The 21,330-nt window shown below is 39.6% G+C and overlaps 1 protein-coding gene across 8 annotated transcripts in view; it reads left to right on the forward strand.

The window, feature by feature from the left end:
• kif1b (kinesin family member 1B) overlaps window positions 1–21,330 on the forward strand; it is a 62,221-nt gene that overhangs the window by 33,795 nt on the left and 7,096 nt on the right. For 2 of the 8 annotated variants that reach the window (XM_034145289.1, XM_034145290.1), the window contains 20 exons: window positions 5,948–6,059; window positions 6,173–6,190; window positions 6,904–7,052; window positions 7,901–8,079; window positions 8,832–8,969; window positions 10,163–10,414; window positions 12,538–12,656; window positions 13,076–13,161; window positions 13,719–13,848; window positions 14,159–14,312; window positions 14,669–14,759; window positions 14,898–15,016; window positions 15,224–15,279; window positions 16,384–16,492; window positions 17,003–17,069; window positions 17,682–17,766; window positions 18,312–18,456; window positions 20,070–20,184; window positions 20,377–20,510; window positions 21,228–21,289. In XM_034145289.1, coding sequence (XP_034001180.1) covers window positions 5,948–6,059; window positions 6,173–6,190; window positions 6,904–7,052; window positions 7,901–8,079; window positions 8,832–8,969; window positions 10,163–10,414; window positions 12,538–12,656; window positions 13,076–13,161; window positions 13,719–13,848; window positions 14,159–14,312; window positions 14,669–14,759; window positions 14,898–15,016; window positions 15,224–15,279; window positions 16,384–16,492; window positions 17,003–17,069; window positions 17,682–17,766; window positions 18,312–18,456; window positions 20,070–20,184; window positions 20,377–20,510; window positions 21,228–21,289 — 2,320 coding nt within the window. Of the gene's footprint in view, window positions 1–330; window positions 4,118–5,947; window positions 6,060–6,172; window positions 6,191–6,903; window positions 7,053–7,900; window positions 8,080–8,831; window positions 8,970–10,162; window positions 10,415–12,537; window positions 12,657–13,075; window positions 13,162–13,718; window positions 13,849–14,158; window positions 14,313–14,668; window positions 14,760–14,897; window positions 15,017–15,223; window positions 15,280–16,383; window positions 16,493–17,002; window positions 17,070–17,681; window positions 17,767–18,311; window positions 18,457–20,069; window positions 20,185–20,376; window positions 20,511–21,227; window positions 21,290–21,330 lie in introns of those variants that run through there. The other 6 variants (XM_034145292.1, XM_034145294.1, XM_034145291.1 and 3 more) reach the window with 5 other exon arrangements.

Raw genomic sequence — 21,330 nt, forward strand, 5'->3', positions numbered from 1 at the left:
CATAATTATGGATGGATGTATACTGCATGTTGCCATACATCGTAAAAATAATGATGTATGCACAATATTTATTAAACATTACAGTGTAATAGTCATCTTTGGCAAATATCCTAAATCTCAAAATTCTGAAGCACAAAGCTCTGTCTAATTGGATTACACTTCTAATTAAGCTTTAACTTTACTCATAGTTGAAGTCCCCATGTTGCATATTCATAACTTTTAATCATTCTTTTATTTTAAAAGTCGCCCCTTCATCTTCTCTTTGATTTCTCATTTTAATTTCTCCTTTTTTTGGGAACCTTTTGGTTTGTGTCCTGTTGTTTTCTCAAGGATGGAGACTCTGATAGTGGGGATGACTCAGATAAGAGGTCTTGTGAAGAGAGCTGGAGACTGATCACTTCCTTGAGGGAAAAGCTGCCACCCAGCAAGCTACAGTCCATAGTGAGAAAGTGTGGATTACCCAGCAGTGGGAAGATAAGAGAGCAAGTTAAAATGTACCAGGTCCCTCAGCGGCGTCGCATCACCAAGGACTCCAAGTGGGTGACCATCTCTGACCTGAAGATCCAGGCAGTCAAAGAAATTTGTTATGAAGTAGCCCTCAATGACTTCCGCCAAACACGGCAGGAAATCGAAGCACTGGCCATAGTCAAAATGAAGGAGCTTTGTGCTAGCTACAGCAAGAAGGACCCCAACGAGCGGGACTCGTGGAGGGCTGTGGCTCGGGACGTTTGGGACACTGTAGGGGTCGGTGATGAGCGCATTGAGGACGTCGTTACCAATGGGCCACGACCAGGAGTGGTTGTAATGGATGACCTGAAGGTGCACATTGATAAACTTGAAGACATCTTGCACGAGGTAAAGAAGCAAAACAATATGAAGGATGAGGAGATCCGTACCCTCAGAAATAAGATGGTTAAAATGGAAAAGGTTCTTCCACTCATCACCCCAGAGAGCCAAGAAAAGCCTCCTGTAGTCACCTCCACTACCTCTGCCACAACCCCAAGAGAGGGGAAACCTCCCTTGCCAGAAAAGCCTGATGATGAGGATGTAGATTCACCAACAGGCCAAAGTGCAGGCGATGACTCTACCCTAAAGCGAGGCCACATGCGCTGGATGCGTCAAGAGCAGGTGCGCCTCAAGAACCTTCAGCAACAAGAGATCACAAAACAGCTCCGCCGGCAGACCGGACCACACCGCTTCATACCCCCAGAAGATCGCAAGCTGCGCTTCCCCTTCAAAAGCAACCCTCAGCACCGCAACTCATGGAGCCCAGGCACTCATATTATAATCACAGATCAGCAAGTCATTGAGCTAAAGGTGCCCAAAGAAGCTGTAGAGGAAGACGAGGGCGAAAGCCTGAATGGAGAAGGACTGCAGTCTAAAGAAAGGATGGCTGCTTCACTGATCCAAGTCAGTCCTCCATTACCAAGCCCATCAGTCCAGTTCAGGAGCAAAGACTTGGAGCAAGGTTTAAACCAGGGTCACAGACATAACTATAGGAACAACCAGAACCAGCAGCCCCATGAACGAAGCCGCAGCAACTCTTTTAATTACCGCCAGCGGCCCTCTGGCTCCATGGAGTCACTGCAGCAGTCTGAAAGCAACAGGAGGCACACACAAGCTTTCTACCAGCCCCGCCAACATCAGGCTCATCCCCAGCAACACCACCAACAACAGCCCTGCCACTACGATAACATGATGTATACAGATGGTAGATACAATGGCTATCAGCAGTACCAACACACTGACCACGCTAACCATCCAATCAACTTTCAGCCACCTCCGAGAATGCGCAGGCAGATGTCTGCTCCAAATCTAAAAGCCAGCAGAGAGACGGCAGTTTGAGTGGGACATGTGGAATGAGGAACTAGTTTTAATATACTTTGAGTAGTAAAAATACATTACAGATCACAACAGCTCAGAATCATGTGAGTCACACAACTCAAACCGACTGTGACTTTTGCACTTGATCAGTGTGTTATTGGTTGATCCAAAAGTATTGTATGTATTATAAGAAGACATTTTATCATCATCATCACCATAATATATGCCGTTTTACGAGTTTTCGCTGCATTGTGTGCCCTGTGATCACTAGCATTGGGAGAGCTGTCATAAGGAATTGAAGCCAACAGATGATAAAGGGACTGTTCTTTTGTTTTTTCTGAAGAGACACGCCATGCCTACTCTGCTCATCTTTTATCATGTGTGACAATTCATCAATCATGCTTTGATTTGCCAAAATTGTCTTCATGGTTGAATTTCTGAGTTTACATATTTGCCATTTTATCCTTGATCTATCTTGAATGTTTTTAGCCACTACAATATAAACACACTGAAGTGTCTAGACTTTGGTTGTGATTGTACCCTAAACACCCTATATATATATATTTTTTTTGTATGTACCATGTAACTGAATTTCAGGATGGAAACATCAGTTATCTTTGCAGTTTTTCATTTTTCTTTGCTGTACTTCATAAAACATTTACTGTCATAAATCACCATTGGCCTAGAATCAAAAGACCAGCCTGCTGGACATTTTAAATAATGGTATAACTTGATGCACTACTCAATTGCGTGACTGCCTTTTAAACAGACTGAAATATTAGTTTAAAGAAAGTGGTATTCAAAGGTGCCTTTTTATGCCTTAACATATTAATCCCGCTGTGCATTACAAATTCTATATTTTCTTTCTTTGCTTTTTAATTCAGTTTTCATGCACAGGGTTTTAAGCTAAAATGTGCAAAGGAATCTTCTTAACTTACCTAACCAAACTAACCTTTTTTAAGTAATAACACTGATTTATTCAAATGCTTAGTTCAAGCCACTTGATTGCTGGATCCCAACCTTTTTTTCTTGGATGTATTTCAAATATATAACTTTCACCTTGTATTTCAGTACTTGCACTTCCTCATGAATAATGAATTAGTTGGTAAAGACACACATTTCAATGTTAAGTCATAAATTACCCTATTAAAACTGTTTTTTTCAAACTACACACAGAGCTTATTAAATATAAGAACCACTATGCTGAAATCCTAGGGGGGTGGACCTAACTTTAACATAAGTTCCACAAAATCTATTTTTATGTTTCACAAGTTCCACTAATCCAGAAAGTTCAAAAACAAATTGAGTTTCTTCCTGTATCAACCACACTTCCTCAGTTGAGCTCTGATTTCTTAAAATGACATTCTGGGTTTGTGGTTCACTGAGTAAGCACAGAGTTCTCTGTGTTTCAATTCAATGTCCTTCAGAGTGTTGTCATGGCTCCCAAAGACTTGGCTTAAAAATGTTGGAGAGAGGACAAAGGCTTGAAGTGTTTGAATAATGTTATTTGGGAGAACTACAATGTCAATGGAGATTTTGAAGACTGCCTTGATTTAGCTGCATCAAAACGCCACTACCTGGATAGATCTATCAGAGCGATGGCTTCTGAACTCAGTCAGTGTTTTGCCTCTGTGCTATAGCTGATGCTTATTTGAATTAGCAGCAAGCCTGCCTGTCAATCTGCCTTTTCTTGCTGCATTAATTTCTTTAAAAAAAATGTGAGAATCAGTGACACTGAGCAGAAAGCAGAGGTTTTCAAAATGTTACATTGGTTCACAATGATGAAATGATTTTCTGTGTTTTATACTATACGTTTTGACAGTATATACTCTGCCTTTCTCTGCTGTAACAAAAACCAAATTATATAATGACATGTGCAAGTCTCTCAACCTTACGCCTCATATCTTTGACTATCTTTGCATGCAATAGCTTACATTTCTTCATCCCTAATAAGTGCTCCATTAAAGAACGTTATTTAGCGTATGCACTGGTGCCAATGGCCACCAGGGAAGCTGGAAAGTAAACCACTTCAAATGAACAGTGCGCTGTTCTTTTGAAATACATATGTCTGTGTTAGGTCTCAGCTCAAAGTGTCTGTTGAGTGTTGTGCGTCTGCTTTTTGAATCTGCAATATCAAGTGCCTCAGTGCAGCTGTGTACCAAGTTTTGTTGCTCCTTAATCAAGCACTTTGTGCAAACATACATATGTGAACAAGGTAAGAATATACTGAGTCTCTGTGTTGCTGGAGGATTTTCAAAATATGACTGAAATAAAACGACATGCTCCAAGTGCAGTTATTTGTTTTATATGGGTAGTATTTGTTTTTCACTGCCATTAAACCAGTTTAAGGACATAATCTCATCTGTCCATTAGGCCTGTCACAATAACTACTTTAGTTGGACAATATACAGTCCCATAAATGACCTCGAAAATCAATATTGTCATTTAAAACCCATTTATATAGTTATAATAGCAAAATAATGCAAGAGCACCCTTTTAAAGGGCGTTATACTTCTTATACTTAAGAATTCAATCACTGGAATTGTATTGCTAAATCAGATTAAAGTGTCCTTTTATAAATAAATTATAAATACTAATAAATAAAAAAACACACACAATCAAAACGACAAAAAATGGACTCAGGATCTGTCAACAAAAAGTCTTAAAAGTAGGCAAAACCCTGCTGTTCATTCTGGCCTCATGCTGGCTTAAATGTTGGTGACATCCTTATTTAAACCCTCGCATATGTAAACACAAAGAGCATTATCGAGGTCAGCAAAAATGGTCGGGGTCCATAAGTATTTACCATAATGTAATTATCGTGGCAGGCCTTTTTGCATGAATGCACTAAACAGGAGTACCAATGTGAGACACTGTACAACACCTTACGTCAGATATGGGCTGTTTTCATTTCTATTTTTAAAACATTTTAAATGAATGTGGTACATGTCTTGTATCCATATACATTGCTAAGGGTTTTCTAAGCTATTTGTTATTACTGAAATCACATCACATATACTTTAACATGGGATAGGGATGAAAGTGTGATTAGGTGCTATTCACTTCATCCATCAACATAAATTGAGGCACTAAATGTAGTCTTTGCCATGCTGCAACGTAATTTGTGAATTTTAATATACTTTTTTTGAATGGGCTTGAAATACTGTATTCACATGAACCATTTAGGTGCACATTGTTACAAAAGCAGCTTCATGCAGATCTCTACATTCAGTAAAACTTGCTTTTTTTAGATTTCTAAATGTTCTTGAATGGATAGAATTCAGTTGTTAGCTTGTTGGTGGGATTTCAGCAGGGAGGAGGTTAATGACGAATGAAAAGGCTGCATTGTCTTCCCAGAAGACACTGAACAAACAGGATGAGGTCATCGGGACCACGGCCTGTCCTGCTCTGATGATGATGGCGCCCCTCATTGGATTACAGTTGACTCCCACCAGCAGCTCTGCTCTTCCATCCCAGCCTTTCTCTCTGACTATAACATGATAGTTTTTGTTTTCATTTTTCATATTTATTTCAGAATATTTTTCAATTGTCAATTGCATCGGCTCTAGGATTCGGATACCCACTTTTTTTGTATGTAAAAAGTTCAACATTTCTTGGGCTTTTTTTTGCTTTTTCGGCCAGAACTATTAAATATTTTCTGATATTTTTTGGTTTTGGATTGTGTCATATGTTTCCTTGTGAACAATAGACATGTTATTATTTATGATTAGTGTAATATATTTTAACCTCTTCAAGTTATCAATAGCTTTCACTGCGAGTGTTTTACATCCAAAACACTCAGTATTTAATAACAGGTCTGGAAATGTACAGTATAAGAAAATATTACACATTTAATGTATTTGTAAACCTAATTCTGTGTATCATTGCATTATTTATACATCCAGCTGCATGCTCCATGTATCATTTGGATCAGTAGCCAAAGTTTTCAGTACATGCCTCTAATATAGAAATAAAACTCTGGTAGTATTGAGTATTCCCAACATATCACTGTGTATTTTGGGTTAAATGTGGTACAGATGGCGGTCTAATTTCACAGTTTTCTTGCGGCTGATGGAGAATTGTTCATGTTTTCTTCTCCTCGTCCCTGTGTGTTGGTGTGCAGGTGTACGAGAGCAAATTGCAGGAGCTTCAGAAACAGGTGGAGACTATTTCTGTGGTTACCGAGACACCTGATGAAGAAGAGTTGGAGGAGGATGAGGAGGAGGAGGAGGAAGGTGTGTACTGTTAATCTTCAGCCCTGCAGATCTTTCTTTAGCAAATGTATTTAGAGCTAAAAAGTATAAATATTTAAATGCAATGTTTGTTTTCTTTCACATTTTCTATCCAGAGCCTAAACTTCTGGGATGTGCGTATAGTATTTCCCATTTCATAACCAGAAGAATATAATATCAACTTCATTTAAATTAATTGAAATGTCTTAACTAATTACAAATTCAAGGTTTTAAGTCAAACTAGTCCATAAATGCAATATCCTATACTTTCTTTGAAATAAACATACTACTAATTATACAAAACACATTTTACTTTGACCATAATTAAAGTTTTGCATGTTTTAGCCCACTACAAGTTTCTTCTACATTACTGGCTATATTTTCCGAAACAAGCAGTGAAAATAAACTAGAAATACAGTTGTAAATCAAGTTGAGAGCGATAACAGGTTCTAATTTTGGGGATGGAGCTTAACTTGTCCTTGCATTTGGATGACAGACTGTGGTCTTACAAGAAACACACTAAAAGTCTGTATTTCCTCTCAATTTGTCTTCTGTTTGTTATAAATGAGTGCTTCATAATTTAAAGCTCACAGTAATTTATGATCTTGTCGGTCCCTAAACACATCCTAAAGGAAAAGTTAACAGCACAGTGCTTGCAAGAAACATTGAGTAAAATAAAGAAGACAACATATTCCGCATGATGGATAATGTTGATTTGAAGGCAGTAATGTAAAGTTCACTGGGCTAAAACAAGTACAACCACTGGCATGGTCCTTTTTGTGCGTTATCATTGTGTGTGTGTGTGTGTTTATTTCGTGTATGTTAACATCACCTGATTCCCCCGCAGTGCCGTGGACTCAGCACGAGTTTGAGTTAGCTCAGTGGTCTTTCAGGAAGTGGAGGTACCACCAGTTCACCTCCCTCCGCGACCAGCTGTGGGGAAGTGCCGTCTACCTGAAGGAGGCCAACGCCATCAGCGTGGAGCTAAAGAAGAAAGTGAGAAAACTGATATTGCGCTTTACGTTATTTTTCTTAAGCAGTGATTTAAGACCGGTTTTCCAGCTTGAACATTAAAGAGAAAAATGTTTTGTTTATCACAAAACTAGTGCTAGCAGGAATATTTCAAATTTAAATTGCTTTTAAAAATTCGGAAAAAAAGCAGTTGAGCGGTCAACCTTGTAAAATAAATACAAAGAAAAAGGCAAATAAATAATTATGGATTAAAAACAACTAAAATAAGTTATTGGAGAGCCACAGTAACATTTATTTTTTCATGCCCTAATTTAAGTCAGTTGACAGCTTCAGCCTGTTGAACTGGACATCGATCTTAAAACATAATGTGTGTTTGTGCAGAAGGCAATCTTTCACATCACCCGAGCGGGGGTCCACCTTCCCATCCGGAGTGTGTGTGATTTATACGCTCGTCCAGTTCCAGGCGCTTCTAGATTGATAATGGAGATGGCTCGTCTGTCACATAGACATTTTCACAGGAGTTTTATTTATCTTTGGTTTCCTTTCTGTCTGTTATTTATATCCAGTGATGTTAATTGGTTTAGCATTTTTGCCCCAGAGGATGCTGGGAAGAGTAAGACCACAAAATGGAGGCCGTTATGGATTTGTTTGACCTTTCAATCATGGTATATCTTTAATGGAAAAAGACCTATCCCTTGATGTCTCCCGAGTGTTTTTAATGAAAAATAATCTTGAAGGTTCAGAGCTTCAAGTCATCATCCTTTGAGTGGATTCTCATGCTTGTTGAATGTTTTTTTTATTTTACTTGCCTTGATGTTTTTTTTAAACTCTCCAATTATTCTTTATTTCCAACCACCTCTCCCACTCTTCAGGTCCAGTTCCAGTTTGTCTTGCTGACAGACACTCTGTACTCTCCGCTGCCCCCTGAGCTCGTGTCTCCAGAGCCGGAGAAAGAGCGCGACGCCCGGCCTTTCCCCCGCACCGTGGTGGCCGTAGAGGTTCAGGACCTGAAGAACGGAGCCACACACTACTGGTCCCTCGAAAAACTCAAGTAATGCCCATACCTTAAATTAACTAATCCTATTTGTAGTTGAATACGTTTTAAATGTTAAAGGTCACCTATTGTGCTAAATCCATTTGTTCATGTCTTTTATACATAAACATGTGTCCCCTCTGTGTAAAGAGATTCTAAAAGTTTCAGGAAAAAAGATTCGCTCACTTTTTGTTCTGATCCATTTATATAAAAACCTGTCTGAAAGGTAACCCCCCCCCCCCACACCTTATCACCTGAATCTCCTCCTAGAGCACCATTGTGTTATTTGTAACCAAATATCTCTCAGAGGGGCGTGGGGAGTGGCTCCTTATTTTCATCTAAAGTAACAGACAGAGAATCAGCACTTTTGAAACAGGGTTGAAACAGAGGGGATTATGGGATGCTACAATTCATGATCTGTTTGGTATTTCGAGCCAAACACTTCAGAGACATGTTTTGTATATATCTGAGAACTATAATATATTGATGAAAAACAGTATAATAGGGAACCTTTAATACTTAGCCAGCACAAGCGCAACATCTAGTGTATTGTGCACATTCAGTCTCTTCAGTCTGCTTTGGCTCACATGTCGTTCTGATCTCAGTTTTCTCAATCAGCCTGTTGTCAGATCATTTCTCATGCCTTAAGTAACAGAAAAAAAATACCATAAATTATAAGAGTGACATCTCCGCCCTCCATCCATTAGATGAGATGTATTTTCTCGTTCTGCTTCCCGTTAATGTTAATTGCCCTGTGACGTCATCTGCAGGCAGAGGCTGGAGCAGATGAGGGAGATGTACGACCGCGCTGGAGAAATGGCCTCCACCAACCAGGAGGACGGAGAGGGCTCTCTGACAGGAAATGATCCCTTCTATGATCGCTTCCATTGGTTTAAACTGGTTGGGAGGTACGTAACGGGAACGATGGAGACATACTATACTGCGTATGTTGTGACTCACTTAATATTCTGCATGAATAGTGTTTGTGGTGCTGCCTGTTTGCTGTTTGAGTCCTGAGTAATAGGTTTGGTTTTTGTGGTGAAACTCAATCTGCTTTTTTGATCCATTTATCTAAAATGGATGTATGTGTTAACTTCCATAAAATCTTTCCGTTTTCATGGTCAAATTCTGTTATACAGATTGCATTTCTGTCATTGGAGTCATGTGTATAAGTGGTATAACATGTTTAAGCATAAGCTTTTTGTTTTGTTGTTTCTTTTTGAATCTTTCATTGTATTTTTTGTCATGTGTATAATTTGGTGAATTTGTCATTTCATTTGGTGTTTTTGATTTCATGTTCATTGTCAAATATTCCTTTGTGTATTTATCTATATACAGTCTATGGTATTTATACATTTTATTTGACATCACATTTTTTTTTTTTTTTTAATTAGTAGTTTCTCTTTATTGCACATTTTTGTCATTTTGATTTACCCATTGTGAAATGTTTCTGTCTGTTGCCATTCTCATATGCCTTCCAGTACAAAAGCTTGTTCATAACATAGTGGATTTTGATACATGTGGCATTTTGTATTTGAACCAGCATGCATTAGAAGATGTGAATTTAATCCTTTTAAAGTGGCATTTCATTTTGGTATAAAATAGTTTCTATAAACTGCTTTGACAGCTAGCAGCTACTTGTAATACCTGACAGCTAGCAGCTACTTGTAATACCTGACAGCTAGCAGCTACTTGTAATACCTGACAGCTAGCAGCTACTTGTAATACCTGCTCTTTATTAAGTGAATCCTTATGTTGCACTCGCAATGGCTTCCAAGTAGTAGTATTAACAAATATGTTCTCAATAGATTTGGTTTGGTTAATGATCAAAATTGGTAGAGGTAAAAATCAACACAGCTTTACCAATGAATGTACAGATACTGTTTGTGGTAATTACATTGCAATTTCAATATTACAATTTATTTTGATGTTAGTACATGGATTCATGTTGTTTCTTTTTAAACATGCCATCAATGCGAACACAATGCCAAGGTGAAATGTCCTTTCAAAGCTATACTCGATGGCCTCTTTAACTCTTTTTATTGCTCCATTGTACCTTTCCTTGGTTCTTGCCACTATTTCCAAACTTCCAACCCGTCAGCTCCCCGATCTTCAACGGTTGTGTAAATGAGCGCCTGGCCGACCGCACGCCCTCTCCGACCTTCTCCACCACGGACTCGGAGATCACCGAGCTGGCGGACGAGCGTCAGAGCGAGATGTCCGACCTGATGGACGACGAGGCCTTTGTGGACGACACCAGCTCAGATGCCGGCACCGAGGAGGGCTCGGACATCTTCAGCGACGGACAGGACCCCTTCTATGACCGCTCCCCCTGGTTCATCCTGGTGGGAAGGTTGGTGACCGGCAGCGGCATTCCCACGCCCTCCACACACAGGCTGGGACAGGGGTGTAGGGGGGGATGATGGCTTGGTTTAATAATGTTGATCTTAATACACATATAGAGTAAAGTGACACAAATGGGGGGGGATACATAAGATAAAGATGAATGAGTGCAGGATATAGAGCAACATAATCAAATGCAGATGAATGATATTTAAAGTAATGCTTCTCCCTCAAGATATTATTTTCTATGTCACTAACTGACCCCATGTTATCTTGAATACTTGAAGAATTTCCTTATTTCCTCTCAGGCCAAACAAAGAATACAAATAAATAGAAACAGTCTTGATTAATTGAATTCAATGCTTTCAACAACAGCAGAACTATCAAAACATCTTTTTAGAAACTCTCACGCTCCCCTTCCAATATTATAGTAAGTCTTATTTATTAGTATGCTTATTACTTACCAAACACATTTGTCTCTAAAAGCTTTGCTATTTAAAACACTTCAACATATTCTGTCTTACATTTACGCAGGCACATTTCTTTTCTGTGCGAGTAATATTTATGCTATTCTTTAATATAGTTTTGCTGTTGTTAAACGCATCTCCCATTTCCTTCAATTCATCAAGAATTATCTCCATTTTTGGATTCTGATTTCACCCTGGAGGCATGTTCAGGAGATGTTTAGGATACAAGATATCATTTTATATATTATTATGGTAGCTGGCAAAGTAGATTCTTTAAACATTTCAGCGAATAAATAAGCATATCTTTTATTATTTATCAGCAAATCCCTCCACGGTTAGAGCATAATTTCATGTATTCATAGCAGCTTTGCAGAGATACATTGGACAATTTTGCAATTTAACATGATTAGTCATGCTTCTGTGCTCACAGGCCCACTTTGTATGATTTACTTTTAATTTAGACTCTGTTTCCAAAAATTGAAAAGCCACCATCCTCTTCTCTCTACCTCCTCCCAGCGTGATGTCTCATCCCCCGCCACCATCACCGCACTGACTGTATTAACTCCATCTGTGGACTTGCTGTGTCTAAGTTGATTAGCTGTCTGTCCATTTTTTTTTATTATCCTTGAGCCCTTGTTTGATTTATTTGATTTATTTGTTTATTTTATTTATAACATGACATGAATTTGTTTTATAACCCTGTATGTGTTTTTTAACATTGCTCTTGAAATGTATTGCAGATATTATTAACTCACTGTTAGTGGTTATCATGCTTATTTGTGTTTAATTCATTGTCAAGATGAAATAATGTGCTGCAGCAGCATTAGAAATCAGAGCACACGCTGTACCGAGGCCGTTGCCGTAGCGCCGGTAACGTCATAGCTGAGTCATAAACAGCGTTTGCCAAGCCATGCACGCCACCAGACTGCGCACCAGACGTAGCTCAGCCTCTTCGTCACTGTGACTTCAGAGATTTTCCAGATTGATATTCCTCCTACCCGGCCTCGAGTCTCCCATTAGAGGGAGGGAGAGGAGGAGGAGGAGGGGGGGACACAAAGAGTAGGTCACCAGGGGTGCAGCAAAACAAATCAAGCCCTAAAAAAAAAACACGTCAGCGAGTGTGTGAGTTGGAGACCAACATCTCTATATCTGTATTACGACACAATAAACAAGTCTTTTACAACCTTTACTGCTGCGTCCCAGGCGATCTGTCATCTCCCTGTCACACAGTTTAAAAATAAAGAGGATGCTTTAAACTGCTGCTGATTTCAGAGTGCTGGAGCACTTAGAATGTAATGTTCACATGTTTTTTATTTTTTCATTATTTTGCTCAATCCTTAACGTTATTGTTTCTAATGCTGTATGTTATAGTAGTTATTAATATATGCTTTATTTGCACATTATGAATCATTGTAAAGACATGTATGTCAGTAAATAATGTAAAGCTTTTTAGAACATTGTCTGTCACTACTCGGATACTTTTCAATTGGGAGCTATACAATTTGTTTTAATAAGCTTTATTAATTGCAATACATTGCAGTTATATAACAACAAAAAACCAGAAATCATCATTAATACGATTTAAAATGTGTCTCCTGGATCCAAGGACTTCAACTGTTTCACACTGCAGCAGAATTTCAAGTCTCTCTCCTCCTTTTCCTCGCAGAGCTTTCGTGTACCTGAGCAACCTGCTGTACCCTGTGCCACTGGTGCACCGTGTTGCCATAGTAACAGAGAAGGGCGAGGTGCGTGGTTTCCTGCGTGTGGGGGTCCAGGCTATAGCTGGTGAGTAATTAATGAGATTTTCTAATGAGCACGACTGCTAGCATCTCTATGCAAAGGTTATGCCTGCTAATCACTCATTCCACATTCACTTTATTGGGCTTTATAGATTGGGCTTTCACCCATGCTGCATCTGTAAAAAAACAATCCACGTGTACATAAATAGACAAGGGTGAAGGGTAAATCAAAAGAAGATACCATGTGAAACAGGCTGTTTCACTTACATTTGCAAAATATATTTAACTCAAACCTAATAGCTAGATAACTGTTTCCGACTTCTATTTTGATATCATTGTGAGAACGTTTTGCAAAGAGAGAACACTCCCTCAGATTGTCTGTGTGTTCCTTTAAAGTGCTCTGTCGGTTTGAGTCTGCCATGTCTGCGTTAGATCCTGATAAAAGTTTATTTTGTCTCTTTGTAGCTGACGAGGAGGCCCCAGACTACGGGTCAGGAGTTAGACAGTCAGGAACCGCTAAGATTTCCTTTGATGACGAGTACTTCAAAAAGGTGAGCCCCGAGTCAGATGGAAGAAGATTCAAACCTAAGACACTGCGAGAGAGTGGGTGTTAAATATTTAGGATCAAACACAAAGTCGACAGAGGCTGGAGATGTGTTAGTGTTCTTGCTACAAACAATGTCACACTTTCCACCAATACTTTTATTTAATACCTGTCATTACTAGTTACTTTGCAGATTCAGGTTAATAATACAATACTACTAATAATAAAATGATGATGTAATATGGTGTAAAGACTTAATAGATTGTTATGGGTAATTCAAATGCTACCCGACATTATATAACGTAAAACAGTTAGAATTCAGTAATATATTATATAGGTTATTCTGAAATTGGCTACCTTATATAATGAGTGCTTTTACTTTTTGTAATTATGTTTTATTGCTAATACTTTTGTCCTTTTACTCAAGTTACATAATGCAGGACCTTTACTTGTAACTTCATATTTCTAAACGTTGGTAATACTTATTTAAAGTAAAAGATCAGAGTACTTCTTCCACCCCTTCTACCAGCTCTATACTGATGTCTTGTTCATCCTCCTCCCCAGAATGACTTTTCCTCCGCGGTGATGACCCACTCCGGCCTGTCCCTGGAAGAGCTGCGCATTGTGGAGGGTCAGGGCCAGAGTTCAGAGGCCACCACACCCTCAGAGGAGCTCAACAGAATCAATGACATGGGTAAGGCTGCCAGACTTTTTCCTCTCCACTCGTAAATCTCCACCTCTCAGCCCACAGGGGAACACACTGGGCAGATGTTCCTGTTGAATGCAAAGGAGGGCTGCACATGTATAGTCATGGAAATGAGACTCATGCAGTTTTTCATACTTTGTGAAGGAATGTCTTTACAAATCACATAAAGTGCGGAAACTAGTCTGGTTGTATTGTGCAGAGCTTAGAATTCATATGCAGATTACAAAGCACAGGTGCAGCATTTTCAATTAATCGGAGCTCAAGTCCTTCTCTAACTTTCCCCTTTTGCTTTCTCCAGATCTCAAGCTGGGTGACATGGCTGACCCCAAGCTGAGCTGTGGTGAGGGTCTGGCGGACCAGCTGGAGGTGGGCAGCATCTTTACCTTCCGTGTCACGGTGCTCCAGGCCAGCAGCGTCCCACCGGAGTACGCAGACATCTTCTGCCAGTTCAAGTGAGTCAACAATCCTCATAAATATGCTGTGAATACTAAATCCTAAAATCAAAGCTATACGGTTGAGAACAGCTTTGATGAGGGAGAAACTCATAAATAACTATTATAATACTTAAATAAGATACGGTATTTTATCGCCCTGTAGGTTTGAAAGGCATTTTATTTTATTTAAAAAATTGATAAGACATCTCTTTGAAACTGCTTTATCTTTAAAATATAAGGAACATATACCTTGCCAATAATGAATACAAAGAACAATGAAGGCTTAATGCTGAAATATGTCTTTTGTGTGATAACAGAACACCCCTATCTTGTTTATTAATAAAAGTGACATCCATTTATGTTTCTGTCCTTAGTTTCCTGCACCGTCATGATGAGGCTTTTTCCACGGAGCCTCTGAAGAACACCGGCAAAGGAGCTCCTCTGGGCTTTTACCACGTCCAGAACGTGAGTGCACGCACACACACACACACACACACACACACACACACACACACACACACACACACACACACAAACTTTAGTTCAACAGCTCTATGTAACTGACTTTCATTTTAACAATACCTTTCTTTGCTGTTGGAGCAGGTTTCTGTGGAGGTAACAGAGTCCTTCATCGAGTACATAAAGACCAAGCCCATCGTGTTCGAGGTGTTCGGCCACTACCAGCAGCACCCGCTGCACCTGCATGGCCAGGAGCTGATCAGGTTTGTGCAGTTAATAAAGACATTCTCAAGTCGCAATGCTCTTTTCCTTGAGTGTTTTTCCTTTGTTGTACTAATTACAACACAGATTCCTCTTCAATTGTTTTCCCTTTATGCCCGGCAAACATACTACTAGAATACAACAGATACATTTTGTCAGAATGTTCCAATTGCTTTCTATATTAAGTAAGTGTACGTTTTTTTCCACAGTCCTCCAACACAGTCAAGGAAGTACTACCCTATTCCCATGCCTCTCTCTAGACCAGGTAAGGATTCTATTGTCATCTCATCCCATTCTGAAACAGCAATTTGTTCTGCACCTGTCATCCTCATTTCAGCATGTTTCTTCTGTTGGTCATGGTTCTGTCAGCATGCCTCATATTTTCTTCCACTTTTCTTTCATTTCTCGCTTCCTCTGGATTTTTTGTTCTTATTTAATCACTCTCACACCATCCGTAATCCTCTTACCCAACTCCATCCTCCCACTCCCAAATCTCCTTATTCACATGTCCCCTCCAATCTTCCTCGCTATTTGTAAAACATCTCACACTGACACCCCAGACCACGCCCGTAAGATAGAGTTAGTGCGCTACCTGATGAGTGGCTATATGAACGGCAAAGTGCTGGACCAGCTGTCTGAGCACGCCAACGCCCTGGCCTCCACTGCTGTGGCCAGTCTGGAGGATGAGGCCGACCAGCTCTCTCATTTCATCTTCCTCCCCGTGCCCAATGACCCTGTGCTTATTGTGCCCAGGCACCATGGTTGGTACAGCAGACACTGTAGTAGCTAAGGCGTTAGATGTACCATTGTTGTAGAAATTAGTTCTGTTTCTCTCATGTGCTGTGTGACTGCAGGAAGTAGCTCCACAAAGCTCTGCAGTGGTGAGGTGTGCTCTGCTGCGCCTCGCTGCTGCAGGTTTGTTTAGAATAAGTCAATCAGCCAAACTCTCAACTGTCATTTTCACAGCTGACACCTTCGGGTACATTATAAAACCAGTAAGCATAGAGGATCACCAACCTAGCATTCACAGCATAAACCCAGAGGCTTAAGCCTTTATTGGTTCAGTACTTGTCATGTGCTATAATGTTCTTTTTAACCATATTGAACACAAATAATTGTAGCCGTGTGCCTCAGAGATTAGCCCGTTTCAACAGGAACATAATCCTGACGTGTCAGACAGCAGGGAGTGGTGTAATCTGTGATTTAGCTCCTTATAGCATCTCAGTATGTCCAACTGTTGAGTTTAATGTAGGCTGATTGCTTAGGGCTCAGCAGTTTAATCTATAGAGTGTATATCTATCACTTATTTTCATTCATCCCTTCTGAAATGAACATACCACTTATGCAAATGTGTGTTTGTGTGTGTCAGTTCCAGCCACCAAGTTGAACACCATCACCAAGTCCAACCTGGGTCAGTGTGTCAGCAAATATGACCTGCTGGTCTGGTTTGAGATCAGCGAGCTGGAGCCCACCGGAGAGTGAGTGTCTGCACATTCATCTTATATTCACATACAGAAGAAAATAAAAAGCTATCAATTACGTTTGGTTCTTTATCTGGAAATTAAACAAATAACATGATGTGAGGTCTACTGTAATTCCTAAAGTGCTCCACTAAAACCTAAAAATATGTTTTTAAATGTCAGAACCGTCCTGTTCGACTCCATATGACGCATGACCACAAACATCGTAAAAACCTGATATGACAGGTTCTTAAAATAGTGAGGTGGGAATTTTTAAGTGTCGGTATAGGTTAGAGAGTCTGTGGATAACATGGCTCTACTTGGGCCTATTCCAGCAACATATGAACAATCGGTCAGTATGATCACCATGAATTAAGATCTAGGAGCTTTGACTTTGAAAAAGAAATAGCCTGTGTGCCCTTTTTCAATTGGTCGATATCTTTTTTTTTTTTAATGCAATTAATCAATTAGAATACCAGAGATATGTTATGTATGATCAGATTGAGTATTTCCTCGCTCTTTCCACAGGTACATCCCGGCTGTAGTGGATCACAGCGGAGGACTGCCATGCAACGGCACCTACCTGCTGCACCAGGTGCTGCATTTCTACAAATAGTACATTAATCACTCATTTTATAAAGTCAGATTTATTGCACACACTATTCACTTACAAAAGTTAAGCGAACAACATCCTAGTAAATACCATTTCTTTTTTACAAGACACATTCCTAAGTTTTATTTAGCTGTCAATCAATCAAGCTAATCAACTTCTTTTTTTTTTGTCACAAAAAACAGTAAATGGGAAAGCTTTAGCCAACATTAAAATCACCATACATCAACAGCATTAGTTATAAAGAAAGGATGAAAGACAAGTAGATGGAGGCGAATGGATAAAAGAGAACAATAAAATGCAAACAACACACGTTACTACATACATGTCACATATAGCACATAACAGGCACGAGGGGCAACATCCATGATCACAACATAACACACACGCCATATCCAACACAGACTAGTGTGTGCAGGTGTAGTTCTCAGTGAACCATTATAAAGTCAGATTTATTGCACACACTATTCACTTACAAAAGTACAGTGAACAACATCCTAGTAAATACCATTTCTTTTTTACAAGAAACATTCAGAAGTTTTATTCAGCTCTAGATGTGTATACTCCGATCCTAAGCTCCCGTTATGTGCGCTGCAGGGGATCCAGCGCAGGATCACGGTGACTCTCATCCATGAGAAGGGAAGCGAGCTCCACTGGAAGGACGTGCGTGAGCTGGTCGTGGGTGAGCAGGGTTCCTTAGAGGATAACTACTACTATCTTTCTACAGGAAACAGGCTGCAGAGACCCAAACACAGCTGTTTCACAGTATAACAGAAAAAAACAGGATGTTGCTACATGATTGTTTCCTCATTCACAAAGTCAGTGACAACTTGGTGCAGCACCTTTTATCGTCTCAAAAAGGAAGCTTGCTTTGTGAGGCTGCACTAAAAGAAAATCCTCAGTCATATTTCCAGTTATGGGATTTGTTTCAGTTTCCCCTCAGGTTGCTACTTTTTTAAAGTAGTGTATACTCTCGCTGATGGACGAAAATAACTACATTTCACATACTCTGAGAAGCTGACATTTTTATCCAGAGAGACTCATAAGTAAGCAGGCATGTGTGCTGCTTTCAACCCATTTTTGCGCATACCTGAACATTTAATTGATATGGAAGTGTTCTCTGACGTTTACAATGTAAATGTTTTCCTCATTTTCAAATAATCTAGACTTTCACTATTGATAAAAGAGGAATTTCTGATTTCCTGTATTCTTCCTTTGTATTTCCAGGCAAGATGTTGATGAGTTGTGCTGCTCTGTGTCCATCAGGTCGTATCAGGAGCAAGGCTGAGGTGGACGACAGCGCTGCTGATGCTGTCCTGTCCCTCAACATTATCTCTGCCAAAAACATCAAGTCATCTCACAACTCCAACAGGTATCTGAGATTCACTCAAATTGTACAAACATGACACGTTTTAAACCCATCGTACTTTTTAGGTGCTACTGTAAGTACAGGTTTGATGCACAATTATTAATCCAAGCCAAACCTGAATAACATTTTTATATTGTTTTAAATCCAGAACATCTCAACTCAGTTATCTTGTCGTGATCATGTGGTTGTTGATTTATTTATCCTTAAAAAACAGTTAAGAAACAACATTTGTGTATGTGTTCTTGTCTTTATATTTGCTGAAGGCTTGGAGGAATCATTGCATGACCATTTCCATTTTCACTGCTGTTAATTTTCCTGTTAATTTGCTCCATTGTCTCTGTTTGCCTGACTCTGTTTTTGTCTGTGCACTCTCTCTCTCCTCCTGCTGCGGCTGGACTCTTGATTGTGCTCAGGCTTTCTATTGATAAGGATATTGATAGGTACCAGTGAGCGGAGAACATAAGGCTCCTTCTGTGAAAGACCCTTATGCTTCTCTTTAGTCCTATAGATTCATAGAAATAAGTTCTCCAGTCTGTGTTTTTTTTTTGTTAGCATTTTTGCATTAGGTCTGCCTTTATTCCAATCAATATATAGGATCTGAATAAAGAAATCAAATTTTAAATCATTTATGGAAATAAAGGCAAGCTTACATGCAAATGCAAACCCTTTTTGTGTTAGTTTGTATCATGTTATGTTGGTCTGCTGTTGCACCCAGATTCCAAATGAATGTTATTCACTGTTTGAGCCATAGCTCAATAACAACCAAGCCCATTGAGGCTCCAACAGGGCAGGCTGGCTCTCAGTCAGTAGGGCACAGCGCCCCCTGCTGCCAAATACAGCAAATGCGTCAATCCTAAAAGAGTCTTAAAGGTCCCCTATCATGCAAAATGCACTTTTTAATGTCCTTTATACATAAATATGTGTCCCCGGTGTGTCAGGGAACTCACAAAGTGTCAGAGAACAAAACCCTCTCTCTTTTCCTCCGTACCAAAATCTCACCCATAATATATGCCTAAAAATAGCATGATAGGAGATCTTTAAAACAGTCATTTCTATTAAACATTGTGCAAATAATTACAGTAAATGTATGTATTCAGTTTAGTTTTCAAACTGTGAATGCTCTAACAGTCTTCACATTGATACAATGAGGTATAATATTTATATCAAAACTTAAATATGATATGTAGAACATATTAACCTTATATTCTGCTTCCCATGTTTGGTATGTTCCAACTGTGACACACGGCTCACTGCTCTTGCCACATTTTCTAACACTGAACACGTGTTGTTGTGTCTATAGTTAAGCTTTCACCTTGGTGTGTTCCTCACATCTTGTTGTGACTTAGGATAAGTGTGTCAGTCACTGCGGGGCGTTCACTGTCGTAGTTTTACTCACCACATCAGTTCCAGAATATGTGACTTTATGTGGTTACTACCAAAATTAGACTAGTTGGTTTGCTTGTAGTTAAATCACTGCTGCACAAATATCCTACACTCTCTGTTGTTAACACAGCACTGATTAAGACTTCTAATGGGGCTATTAGAAGATAACATTAGGTAAGTGAATTTCTCTCATGTTGTTGATAATTAAATATATTTTTGGTGTTCTCCTTCAGGACTTTCTACCGCTTCGAGGCAGTGTGGGACAGCTCCCTGCACAACTCCCTTCTGCTAAACCGAGTCACTCCTTATGGAGAGAAAATCTACATGACCCTGTCTGCATATCTGGAGGTCAGTCATTGCTCTGAATGTGTTGGAAATGTTCTGCATTAAGCTGTAGGTCAACAAATCAACAAATCAATCAATCAACAACTTTATTAGTCCTGCAAGGGGCAATTGGTTATGAGCAGCAGCTTATGTCATGTACACAGGCAGGAACATACAGGAAGAAAATCAAACATACTCTCTGTCTCCTCTTCACAGCTGGACCACTGCATCCAGCCTGCTATTATTACCAAAGACATCTGCATGGTCTTCTACTCAAGAGACGCAAAGATCTCCCCCCCACGTTCCCTCAGGAACCTCTTCGGGAGTGGATACTCCAAAACCCCTGACTGGTAAGATTTTACACAGCATTTTGTGTCAGTGGGATTAAATATATCTAGGGCTGTTCCAAATGTTGTTGTTTTTTAGAACTTTTTAATAACATTTTTTTTATATTCTTGAACAAATCCTCAATTTCAATCAAGTGAACCATCTGTCTTGTTTTTTTTATGAAAATGAAAAAAAGTGCTTGCCTCCCTTTTTGCATTAAGGAGGATGTTTTTTTACCAGTCTCTTTAAAGGTGGGGTAGGTAAGTTTGAGAAACCGGCTCGAGATACACTTTTTGTTATATTCCATGGAATGCTCTTAACATCCCGATAGCAATGAATATCTTAAGTGCTTTGACAAAAAATCCATTAAAAAGTTTCATCTGTGGAAGCCGTAGTACTGTAAAAAGCACGACCAATCATTTTAGCCGGCCCGGCTAAAATAACCGGATGGCCTACCTGCCTGTCAGCCTTCCATCTGTGCACAAACTTATCTCGTGCCCTCATTGGTCATGTGCGCGTTCGTGTGTCTTGGAGGAGGGGCTCTGTAAGGAAGTGGCAGATTTTTTCCGGTTGTGTATTTTCAAATTCTAGCGCACTCGAGCCGGTTTCTCAAACTTACCTACCCCACCTTTAATATATAGTCATAATGTTGTTTTTGAAAAGCTTAATGCCATCACATATATATATATATATATATATATACAACAGAATAATGCAGAATCTCCTTTGTTTCATTACAGCAATCGCGTCACTGGCATCTACGAGCTGAGCTTGTGTAAGATGTCCGACACAGGCAGCCCAGGTGAGCAGACAAAACCAAAAGAGGCTGCTACTTATTCCCGA

The sequence above is a fragment of the Trematomus bernacchii genome, unplaced genomic scaffold, assembly GCF_902827165.1.
Source record: "Trematomus bernacchii unplaced genomic scaffold, fTreBer1.1, whole genome shotgun sequence".
Taxonomy (NCBI): domain Eukaryota; kingdom Metazoa; phylum Chordata; class Actinopteri; order Perciformes; family Nototheniidae; genus Trematomus; species Trematomus bernacchii.